This window comes from Talpa europaea, assembly GCF_964194135.1.
Source record: "Talpa europaea genome assembly, chromosome: 8".
Taxonomy (NCBI): Eukaryota; Metazoa; Chordata; class Mammalia; order Eulipotyphla; family Talpidae; genus Talpa; species Talpa europaea.
The window spans coordinates 94926853-94938969 of NC_140075.1; the positions used below are offsets into that span (position 1 = coordinate 94926853).

Genomic DNA, 12117 nt, shown 5'->3' on the forward strand with positions numbered 1-12117 from the left:
ACACACCGTTGCATATCAAAGGAGCACCTGGCCTATTTCCCACTCACTGTTCCCTTGTCTTGAGCCTTGTCCACAGGCTCAACCCTTGACTCCCTGTGATGGGACAAGTTCACTGCTTTCAGTGACCTGGGTTATGCACATTCATTCCTCGTTCCTGAAGAGAAGCAGGAAGGAAGAGGAAGTGTTTTCCTATCCAATTGAAGGCGCACAAACAGGACAAAGTTGAGCCATCAATCCTTGGATCCTGGCAACCGTTCTTCTCCGCAGCCTCTCAAAAAGGGGGAGCCACATCCTCTCACTTTGCAGCTGGGATGTTCACAAAAGCCAGCTCTGCTCTTGTTAGCAACTTCCCCATGTTCCTGTTTGGAGAGGTTCACCTTCCTCTCCCTGCTGGGTGAATGTGATGGGGCCCCTCCTGCCCATGTGTGGGGCTCCAGACCCGAGGACTTGCACATGCACCCACAGCTTTCAGACATCAGCACATGGGGACCCTTTTATTCAGACCACTTTTCAAAGACTCACAGTAACTCCTTGTGCTTGTGAGGAGACACTGGAACAGTTTTATTCCATAGGTAGCACTTGCCCCAAAGCCAACAATGAATTTTAGAGAGAGGCACAATCCTTTTGGAGCTGCTTTATAATTCTCTGTAAAACCCTTCTACCTATGAGGCGCTACCAGAGTGTCTCCACATGGAGGAGTCTGTGTACAAACAGGATGACCCAGGTTGAGAACCAAAAGGGAGGAAAGGCTTTTAGAAGGGCAGAAGTCTAAAGTAAAGTGCCTTTTGTTAGTGAGGGAGAGTTTGTTTGTTCAGAAATGCTTGGGTGTAAACATGAGTGCACAGGAGTGTAACACACACTCACTCACTCACTCTGAGGTAGAAAGAACTGGCCATCTCTAGACAAACACACACAGAACCCACAATCTTACAGAAACATGGCACTTGCGTGAAAGCTCCTGTTCTTGCCCAAGACGGCAAGTAGGGGCCAATCCAGCTCTTTCTGACCTGGGGCAGCACCGGGGAAGTCCCGTGGTCCAGGAGGAAAGAGTGCAGAGCATCTCCAGCAGTCCTCTTCCACAGTGTTCATCCCTGTGGCCCAGGGTCACTTCTTGGAGCCCGAGCTGTGGGCTCCTCGGGTGCGGCTTGTCAGAAGCCACTGGGTGCAGATGTCTTGCACTACTGCGTCCCCGCTGCTCTTGGCCGCCTGCTGCACTTGCTGGACGAGGGCTGTGGCTCGTGAGTGTTCTTGCTTCACGGCAATCAAGTAAGCAGAACGCAGTTTGCAACATGTCAGGTAGGCCTGAACCTGGGAATCGAAGAGACAGTGGAAAGGAAACATCACCAACAAATCATCAACAAACACAGTTAAATCAGAGAGCTCAGGTAGCCCAACATTGCATCCCACCCACCTAATCAGTGACTGGGTTCTTGTTTTTTATTAACGTCATTGTAATTCCTAAAATACTCGGACACTAGCCATGTTACTTTATAGTATTAAAAGTTATTACAAATAAGCTCAGAATTTGAAAATAAGAAGGGGGCAAGAGGCAGGAGGCAAAGTCTTGCTCCTGTTAGTCCCTTCGAGTCCTCCTTTTTTTTTTAGAAGATTTATTTATGCACAAAACACTCCTATCTGGGTCCCAAATTCACCTCTGGAGAACAGAGACGCTGAGGTACATACAGGTTATATGGAACTGTTGTAGGGTATAGGCCAGAGGTGCAGGGGGGTGAGAGGATTCACCAGAGAAAGAGTGGGAGCAAACAGGCAGATTGACTGAAATACACTGCTGAGGGGAGCAGCGGGCGAGACAGGAGAGTCTGTTGTGTCATGTGAGTCACCTCCCTGGCCTGGGATTGAACTCATGCTGCAGTGGCTGCAAATAGTTTCATAGTTTTGAGACTTAACCTCTTGTACCACCAGGGAGGCCCCTCGAGTCCTCCTTCTATCCTGGGCTCTTCTTGTGACTTCACTGCCTAAATTATGACTTTTTAGCTATTTGGGTGATTATTTGATTGATATCTGTCTCCTTGACTAGACTTCAAGCCACATGAGGGCAGGAATAGTGTCTACCTTTTCCACCTCTGTATTCCTGATGCCTAGCAAAGGCCAGGAATATGGTAGGTGTTCAAAAAATATGTATAAAATGAATGAATGAATGAATGAATGAATGAAGGCTCTATCATACCTCACCTTACAGTGAGGTATTTTCTATTTTTGACCTGTTGAATTTATAATCTTTCAAAAGGAAATTGGGGAAGAAAAGGCATACACATAATTAGGAAAGGTCTGCTTAAGCACTAACTCCAGTTTGACTTGACTTTTATTGTTTGGCTCAGAGGTGACTCAGTTTTGGGAGGGGTATGGGTGGGTGGTAACTTTCCTATGCCCTAGATGCTCTCCACTTTATATATCACCTCCCATCCTTTCCAGCCCTGATCTCACAGCACCTCCCTGTTCTAAGCCAGTGAATGATGAGCCCTCACAAGATGTCTCAGAGTCCCCACTGGCAGCTGACTTTCTGCTGTGACAGCCCCTCTTGGTTGTTGGAGGGGACTCTCCCCTCTTCATGCTGCAGTGTTCCACCCTCATGTCTGTCTTGGCTCACTAACATCTTCCTTTTTTAAGCTCAGTAACAGATGGCCTCCCATCACTAGAAGATGTTTGGCATATTCTGAACTCATTGAAGTGATTAAGTCCCGCTGTTCAGACATTGTCCTGCTGCCCCAGGAGGTTGGGTTTCGCCCTGGCCTTCAGCTCCCTGATGAAATCTACATCATGAGTTGGCAGGAAAAAATTCCCACCAGGGCCTCCCTGGTGGTGCTAGGGGTTAAGACACAACCTATGAAGTTATCTGCAGCTACCGCAGCATGAGTTCAATCTCCGACTAGGGAGATACCCACATGGTGCAGCAGATCTCTCCTGTCTCGTCCGCTGCTCCCCTCAGCAGTGTGTTTCAGTCAGTCTGCCTGTTCTGTTCCCCACTGTGTCTCTGGTGAATCCTCTTACCCCCCACATCTCTGGCCTGTACCCCAGTTTTTGTATACATAAATAAATAAATCTTTAAAAAAAAAAATTCCCACCAGGAGGAGGGCATTTTGCAAGAAAGACTACAATAGGAATTGAGTGAAGTTGGCATTTGGCAAGGCCATATGGCCTGAGATCACTTAGTATAGCTGCTGAGAGGAAAAACCTGAAAAAGCCAGAAGGATGCTCTAGATTTTTGTGTACATCTTTCCCAGGGACAAAGCCTCTGTCCTGATGAGCGGGAGGCTCCTGAAGATGTGGAATTAGACAGTAGTCTGGGAATCAGGGATTCTGGATATATTTCCTGGCTGTCAGGTTCTCACTCTGATTCTAGGAAATTATTTTTACTCCTGTCATACTTCTATCCTCATCAAGATGTTGCAGAAGTAAATGAAGAAATGTTTGTAACACATTCTCCCTAATAACCTCAACTGAAAAATGCCCTGCAAATTCAGTCCAGGGATTAGCAACATTGCCATGGGGAGCAGCTCTGTGGTTGTGTAAGCAGCTGACATTAGTTTTCTTCTTCCAGAGCATTCCATTTTAAATGGCAGGGCTTGGTTTTCCCTGGCCTCTCCTGGCCCATTTTTCTGGATGGCAAGTGGACTGAGCCAGTGGCCAGTCACAAACAGGAGCAGCTGGGAAACTTGTATTCTGGCTGGCCTTCCTTGAAAGGCAATGTGAGGCAAAGGTTGATGGATTTCCTACTACACAGGAAAGAGCTAACTGGGAGAGTTGAACAGAGGCCTGTTCTGGAGAATCAAACACCAAAGACATTTGTTGGTCAAAGGCCTGAGTGGGTTTTTTTCTTACTAGTAAAGGTAGCTAGCTATTTCCTTTCTGGGTAAAAAAAAAAAAATGCCTACTTTGAGGAACTCATTCACTCAATTAATCTGAAAATAGAAGTAAGGGATTTCCTAGGAGTCTCTGAGAGACCTCCCCTGAAAATGGAGATTCAAGAGCAACTGAGGACATGTTTGTTTTTGGGATAAAGAAATGGGAAGGCACAGTCACGCGTCAATGTTCATGGTCCCTGTGTATCCCTCCTTCTACACTCCTATCTGGGTCCCAACTTCACCTCTGGAGAACAGAGAAGCTGAGGTACATACAGGTTATATGGAACTGTTGTAGGAAGCAAGGGACAGCAAAGACAGGCAAGCCAAAGGTGCTGTTCATGAGCACTCCCAGGGCTTTGAGACGATTCTGCTCACCTTGTTGTCATCATTGTGTATTGCCTGGATCAGCCCCTCCAGCTCCTGTGCAGAACAGAGACATAGTAGTTAAGAGAGGCAGACGCGTCCCCAATACGGGGGCCAGGGCCCAGTCCAGCCTTAGTGCTGACTTCCGGGTGGGGCTATTTACTTGACCCTTCTTTTTAAATCAACTCTTGCTGTAAGAGGGAATCTAATGATAACACTAAGCTTGGGAATTTGAGGAGGAAGAATTACACCCAAGAGGCTTGCCCTTGGGTTTCACAAAAGGATGCAGCTCTGTTCATCCCACAAGGAAGGCACAAAGGGACAATTTTGAAGACAACATGCTTTATAGGCCATCTACCAGCCAGGCCTCCTCTACGATCACAGGGAGAAGTTCAATTCTGTCTCTGTGCACACACTCAAGGTGAAACATTAGACCTTCTGGATACAGAGGTTATCACCATGAATTTTCTCTCCAGGGAAGGGCTGTTAAGAGTTGAGGCACTGCTCTCCCTGGTGGCACAGGGGGTTGAGACGCAACCCATGAAGCTATCCTCAGCCTCTGCAGCATGAGTTCGATCCCTGGCCAGCCAGGACCTGCCCACATGACACAGCAGATCTCTCCTGGCTTGCCCGCTGCTCCCCTCAGCAGTGTACTTCGGTCAATCTTCCTGTTCTGTTCCCTATTCTGTCTCTGGTCGATCCTCTCATCCTCCACACCTCTGGCCTGTACCCCAGCTCTTGTATGCATAAAAAAAAAAAGAGTGAGGCATTGCTACAGGGGATCAGAAAGATAAAGGATCTTGTAGAGTTTCAGGTACATTATAGGGAACAGAAATAAAGAGGGGAATGTAAAGACACTGAAATAGACAGAGTGGTTCAGCATGAACAGACCTGGGGTGGAATTCTTTTGAATGCTTCCAAGCAGTTGAGAAGGATGGTGTCCCCATCGCTTTTGGCAGCCATGCCTGACTCACTGACGCACTTGAGCAGCTGTCGTATCTCACTGTATTTCTCCCTCTCCACCAGCTGCCGGGCAGCTCTGCAGTAGGTGGCAGCAGCGTCCAGCTGGAAATCCTAGAACGGATGTGGGGTAATGGGCTTAGGGTGACGGGGATGACCACATGGAAGGAAGACCACATTTAAGAAACTCCCACCACGCTTGTTGTAGATAAGTCATATTGATTATAGTCACAATAGAAAACATATATAAAATCAATCAACACAAAATAAGACAAAGTTTCTCTCTGGAGTTAGGTAGAGACTTAGTAATCAACCATAAAAGTGGCAATATTACATTCAAAAGGGTATATTTCATTTGCTGTTGTGTTACTTCCCAAAAATAAACCAATGCAATACCCAAGACCAGCTAATTCTCTAATGAGTCATCTTTCCCATGGGATATTTTCCTGGAAACCTGGATGCCTCAGTGCTGTTAAGATGTGCCTCACTGTTGAGAAACAGACCAATCACTAGAAATTACTAGATAAACAGCTTGGGAGATGCTGTCCCTGTCCCTGCCCAGCAAGGGTATCTGTGTGTGGAGAGCTCTGTCCAAGGATTCTTGGGCCTATCATGAAGTCCTAGATCTTGAGACAAGCACAATGCATTCAAGACCTGCCTGCTCAGATGGTCCTCAGAGTGTGTGTGCAACTGTGTGGCAGGGTATGAATGGAGAGAATTTGCTTCTAATAGTTTCAGTGCTCTGGCCCAGTTGCTGCTTCAACAACAGTCATAGCTGTGTCCTCTTATCATAAGCAACATAAAATGAACTTCTGGAACCAGCTCCTGCACACGTGGAGGTCGCTTGTGGCCCCTCCTGCACACAGAATACCCCCAGACCACCTCATCCAGTCACATTCCCCTGTGAGGACAAGCAGAGGCTCTGCAGGAAACAGCTATGGGGACCTGGTTTCTGGTATTTTATTGCTTCTGATGAATTTGTCATTGGTTACTTGGCTCTTGGCAATGTGACCTAGAGTCTGGGATTTGACCCAGTTCTGTAACAGCCACCTCCTTTAATCTGTGATGTCCATGTAAATCTGCCTTCCTTGGGATAAAATTTTCTGAAGTTTGATCTCTCCTGGGACAGTGGTCAGGTGCTGACTGCCTTCAGAATAACTGGAGTAATCTGCACCTTACCTGCAGGACCCGGAATGCAATTCCAAAACCATCTTCTACATTTTTCCCTCCTAGCATGACCTGAAAAGGAGAGGGAAACATGCTCAAAGAAGCATTAATACTGGAGTAACCCCTCACTCAAGAATGAGGACCCTCCACTCATTCAGCAAATATCTGTTGAAACTGTAATTGCCAAGCACTGGGGATACGAAAGTGATCAGAATGGACTTGGTCTCTGGCCTTTGGTGGCTCACACTCTAGTGGGAAGACAGCCAACAAACACAACTGTAACAACTAGGAGGCAAGTGCAGTTGTGAAAAGCAGCCTGGAGGGGAAGAGCAGTGTGTCAGAGATTGGAAATGTCATATGTACCTTGCAGGCAACATCCATTTTCATGGGGTTATTTCCAAACAGTGTTGGTAGAGGCAAGCTGGTGATCTGCGAGGTGCCAGCACTTTCACAACGATGTAGGAACCTGGTGACTTCCATCTGCAGCTGGAGCGTGTTCATATGCCTAAGGTGACAGGAGAGGGCCAGTTTAGCCTCAAGTAGGATTTCAGGAGGGCTGTGACTAGGGCCAGGTGATTGGGAAATCATAAGATGGCAGTGAAAAAGGCAAAAGAAATGATATGGGCCTCCCAGGTGGCGCAGCGGTTGAGCGCTGGGTTGCGAAGCTGCCCGCGGCTGCAGCACCGGTTCTATCTCCGGTTGCTCCCCGGCCACCGGAGGAGGGTCCCACATGCCGCGCAGACCTCTCCTGCCGCCCGCTGCTCCCCTCAGCAGTGTACTTCGGTCCTTCTGCCTGCTCTGCTCCCCGCTCTGACTCTGGTGAATTCTCTCACCCTCCCGCGCTTCTGACTGTACCCAGTGCAAGTATAAACAAAACAAACAAACAAACTAAATAAATAAAAAACATGCCTCTATTAAAAAAAAAAAAAAAGAAATGATATGAACAGAAAAGATATCCAGAAAATTCTGAGCAGTGTGACAAGACAAAAATGGGTGCCTGGTGTCCTGCACAGACTCATAATACTTAAGTTATGGGTTATCCACAGAGCTGGATAACGTGCAGTCCTTGAGTATTTACAAAGTACTATGTACCAGGCACTATGTTGGCTGCTAACAATAACAGAGGTCAAAAGAGACATGAATCCTGCCCTCATGGGGCTCACAGGCTAAAGGAGTGATGGATAATGAACAAACATAAAATATCTAGTAATGGGGCTATGAAGGCAATAAATGGTAGTGCTGGGCCATTTACTCTAGATGTAGTGTTCTAAATACAGAACTCAGGCAGCGCTAAGCTGAGAGGAGGGAAGAACTTAAGTGTGTTGAGGAATGCCCACGAGGTCGGTGTGGGAGGAGAGTAGAGCAAGATAAAGATGGAGGTGCAGGCAGATCATGCGGGACCTCTTCTGCCTATAGTAAGGGGTTTAGAGTTTAGTCTGATTGTAACATATGACCTCAACCCTCCTAGACTCTTGTCTCCCATGAGCTCCTCTATAGGATTTCCAGGCTTGTACTGGGCCCCTTCATCCAGAATGATTCCATTTATATTTGCTTTTTCTAATGGTTCAGGGATCGACAAGCATAGCTCCCTCATCAGCCAGAGACTCATCTGGCCTGAGTGCCCACCCTCCTTGTTCCCTGAGCTACCTCGATACATCAGCTGCAGTCATCTTCTTTCGGAAGAAAGTGGTTTTCTTCTTTCTTGAGCTGCGGGGGTTTTCCTGGAGGTAGATCTTCAAGTGGTCCTTGGCCTTAAGTAGCCACGAGAGCTTTTCTCCCAGTTCTGTATATGTTTTTGCTTTGTGACTGAAGAAGCGGATACAGGTCATGGCAGCCCGGACCTGGTCCTAGAAGAGAAAATGAACGTTTAGGTCAGAAAAGGCCCAGGGGTTGTGGCAGGTGGGTGTGTGATGAGAGTCTGATCTGACTCCCACCTATAAAGCCTGGTTGCCAACATCCTTTCCCATCACCAGCTGGACTCCTATTCCATATATCACTCCTAGGCCCAAGGGACCCCAAAGTGGCTAAGTTTTGGGGTAGGACATTATTCCAACGTAGAAGAGATCTTAAAAAAAAGATCCTTCTGATTCTCCATTCAACTTGGCTTCACTCTTCTTTTGGGTTTGAACAATTCAATTTCTCTGATTTTGGATTGGCAACCTGGGACAGATTGGGAGAAACCTGTTTCCTCTCCCTTCATGCATCTTCTCTAAAAACATTTCTCCATCATTCCTTACGAAATCTGCATCCATGCCTCATGTTTATCATGAAACTGTCACATACCACTTTTTCACTCCTTAAATGCCATTACTGATAAGATTAAAGTGTACCTTTTAGGGATAAGGATGGAAATCCTAATATTATTTAATGTCAGACAACAACATGGCTTTGCTCTGGGGTTGATCATAGGAAGACCATGGACCAATGACAGTCGTGTTCCCTCACCTGCTGCCTCTCTACATGGCAGGCTGCCAGGTATCAGAGGCAAAGGGGGCATGGGGTGCTATTACCTTCATGAACTGCTGCAGCTCATACAGAATATGATAGTAGTTCTTCTTCTGTAAATGTTGGCAGGCAGCAATCAGGTACTTTCCCCAGGTCTCTAAGGTTGGATCAATGGATTCTAGCAAGTTTTCCAAAATGTGTAGCTTCCCACTTTTATAGCTTGGTTGGAAGATGCCTTCTATGAAGACTTCTGGAGGACTCTCCTGGAGCAGAGCAAGGGGGAAAGTTAGAAGGCTTGAGTCTGGTTGTGGCCTGTCTGGGATCCATTCTGAATTTCTCTCTGCTCACAGACCTTTAGCATCCTCCTACAGTGGTGCTTTAGCCTTTTGTGTGTCTCAGGTAACTGAGAATCCTACTAAAGTGACTGCGGCATTCTTCCCTTCCCTAAACAGAAAAGCTCCTTGACAGAGTTATCTACTCTACCCTATTTCTCTCTTGTGACTTTCTCTCAAATCCACTCTTTTCAAGCTTTTGTAACCACAACTCAAGACACTGACCCTTAGGCCACCAATTACCCCTAACGTGGGAAATCTAAAAGTTAATTATTGGTCTTTGTTTTGCACTGATTTTAAAACAGCATTTGATACAACTGATGGCTTCCTCTTCCTTAAAATATATTATTTGGCTTCCAGGACATCAGCCTCTCCAGGATTTTTTTCCACTTCTCCAGTGACTCCTTCTCAATGCTGATTCCTCCTAATCTCCCCAGGGCTTAAGAGGGATCTGTTCTCTTTTCTACCTGCACTCACTTTTTTGGTGGTTTCATTTTTTAAATACTATCTATTTGCTGATTATGCCTAAATCCATATATCTATTCTGTTCATTTCTCCCAAATTATATATCCAACTGTCTACTCAAAATGTCCTCTTGGGCTTCTAGAAAAGTTAATAGGGCACTTCTACTTGTTTCTTCCAAATCTGTTCTTTCTGCAGTCTTCCCTTTCTCAAGATGGCAATTTCATTCTTGTTGTTCAGATCAAAAACCTTAACCATCTTTATTACAAGGAGATAGGGAATAAGCAATAACCTCTTCTCTGGTCCACCATCTTTAACTCCTGCCTCTTTTTTGGTCTAGTGCCAACAAATCAAGTAATTCTGTTAAAACATAAATCAGACCATGTAACTCTTCTGCTCAATCTTCCAATGTTTTTTCCTTCTCAGTGCAAAGTCCAAGTCCTTACCATGTTTACAAGGTAGAATGTGATGTGGCCCATTACCTTTCTGACTTTATCTGCTACTACTCTGTCCCTAGCTCACTCTGCTCTGGCCATTCTGGTCTCTACACTGGCAATTCCCTCCACCAGGATTGCGCTTCTTTCATAATCTGCATGGCTCACTCTGCACCTCCTGGGCCCTTACTCAGATGCCAGCTTCCCTAGGCACCTCTGCCCCTCCCCTGCTTTATTTTTCTTCTTATTATTCATCATCTACACTTCTATATTTATACCTTGCTTATTGCCTCTCTTCCTATTATGGCATAAGTTTTATGAGGGAAGATGTTTTCTTAATCTTTTCATTGCTACATCTCTAGTACCTTGGCTATTTAATAAATATATCTTAGATGAGTGAATAGATGATGGACATTTATGGAGCAACTCTTCAGGGAGGTCACATACATAATAACCTTTTGCTTTTGAAGCTCATCTTGGTTCAGGGACTCTGAGTCCATACATCCCATTCCATGGTCATTGATATGTGATTCTGGCATTTAGATGTTAGAATCACAATAATTAACAGAGGGTACAGGATGGCTAGAAACTCATGGTAGATAACCTGCTAGTAGTGCTGGGTATGAGCTGTTTCAGTGTGGAGATCTGGGCTTTGAGAACACCCACAGTGGGTGAGGGCTCCTTTCCCAATTCCTAACTGAGAACCTTAGACCTAACCTCAAAGTTATAGGGCCAACTCTGAGAAGCAGGGCATCAACTCCAGAGGAAGGCAGAATTCCTCGGAAGAGTAACACCATAAGGTCTTCCACTTCATCCATTCATCTATCCACTCATTCTCCATAAATGGGACTAGCCCAGGTGCTGAATGCTTCTAGGCCCGGATGGGAAGACACACTGTAAAAACCAATTGCAATCCATTGGGATACATGCAGTAACAGAGCTAGGTTCTAATACAAAGAGGAGTAGAGGAAGAGGTGACTAATGTTGCTTGAGCCCTGTGGATGCTCAAGGGAGAGGATCTGAAAGGATAAACAACATTTTTCTAAAAAAACAAGGGCAGGGCCTTCTATGTGGGTGAATGGCACAAACAGACTCACAGAGATAAAGAAGTGCAAAATACAACCAGGACATTTTAAGTAATTTGGTAAATCTGAAATGCAGTGTAGAGATAGGATTTGTGGTAAACACACAATGGAGAAATAAGGGGGGGTCTGACCCTGGTGCATCCTCTATGCATGTTAAGGGATTTGGACTTTATCCTATGGCCATGGGATCTATTGCAGGCCTTTTAGGAGGGGAACAAAAGGCATCATGAATAACATAAATAACATGCATTTATGTTTAAAAAGCTCACTGGGGCAGTGTGATAGGAAAAGGGATGAAAGGGACAGGGAATAGGCAAGAAACAGAACACCTTCTCTGCCTGGAGCATTAAGCCATAGTTTTTATATGGTCTTGTTTTCTGTTGGTCCCCACATACTTGCAAATAAGGTAAGATAGTTCAGCTCAAGGGTGATTGTGATTACAGGAGATAAGAAAAGGCTCCTTTCCAGACACACGGAAAGCAGGGGCAATGCTGTCATCAGCTTATACGAAGACAAGTAAGCAGCTTAACACTAAAGGAGGCATCAGCTAGAAGGAACAGAATTGGGGGATTTCCATTCTCCATTTGTGCTTGGGAAAAGCAGTTTTACCTCAAAACTCACTTGGAAACGGAGGAACTCAGTTGAACTCCAAATAATCTAACTTTTACATTACTCTTGAGATCTGGTTAGTAGTTATACATAGTAGCTACAGCCAATAGGGAAACATTTCCTTCACTGTTCTGTAGGGGTATAGTCACCACGAATCTGGGAACTGGTAACTTCACTTGGAACAACCCCAGAAGATATGGCTATTTACCACTTTCACTGGCTGTCATTTTGATTTAGGGAGGAAGACTGAAGTTAAAGTAGAACCTGAACTCCTTTAATTTTATATGAAATTTGGTACCAATCAGTCAATTCCTTTAAATGATACCAAGGAATGTTCAGATAAAAAAGGGACTGCTAAAGGGCATGGTGAAAGAGAGTCCTGGCTTTGCTTAACAAT

General features: G+C 45.5%; 1 protein-coding gene across 1 annotated transcript in view; it reads right to left on the reverse strand.

Moving 5' to 3' along the window:
- Positions 1 to 1104: 1104 nt before the first annotated feature.
- The window catches only part of ZFYVE26 (zinc finger FYVE-type containing 26), a gene marked incomplete at both ends in the record, with an annotated part of 58933 nt that continues 47920 nt past the window's right edge, over positions 1105 to 12117 (reverse strand). Inside the window, 7 exons of the mRNA XM_084241185.1 lie at positions 1105 to 1308; positions 4239 to 4283; positions 5118 to 5300; positions 6366 to 6425; positions 6717 to 6858; positions 8001 to 8200; positions 8864 to 9061. Of these exons, the coding sequence (XP_084097311.1) occupies positions 1105 to 1308; positions 4239 to 4283; positions 5118 to 5300; positions 6366 to 6425; positions 6717 to 6858; positions 8001 to 8200; positions 8864 to 9061 (1032 nt within the window). The remainder of the gene's footprint in view (positions 1309 to 4238; positions 4284 to 5117; positions 5301 to 6365; positions 6426 to 6716; positions 6859 to 8000; positions 8201 to 8863; positions 9062 to 12117) is intronic.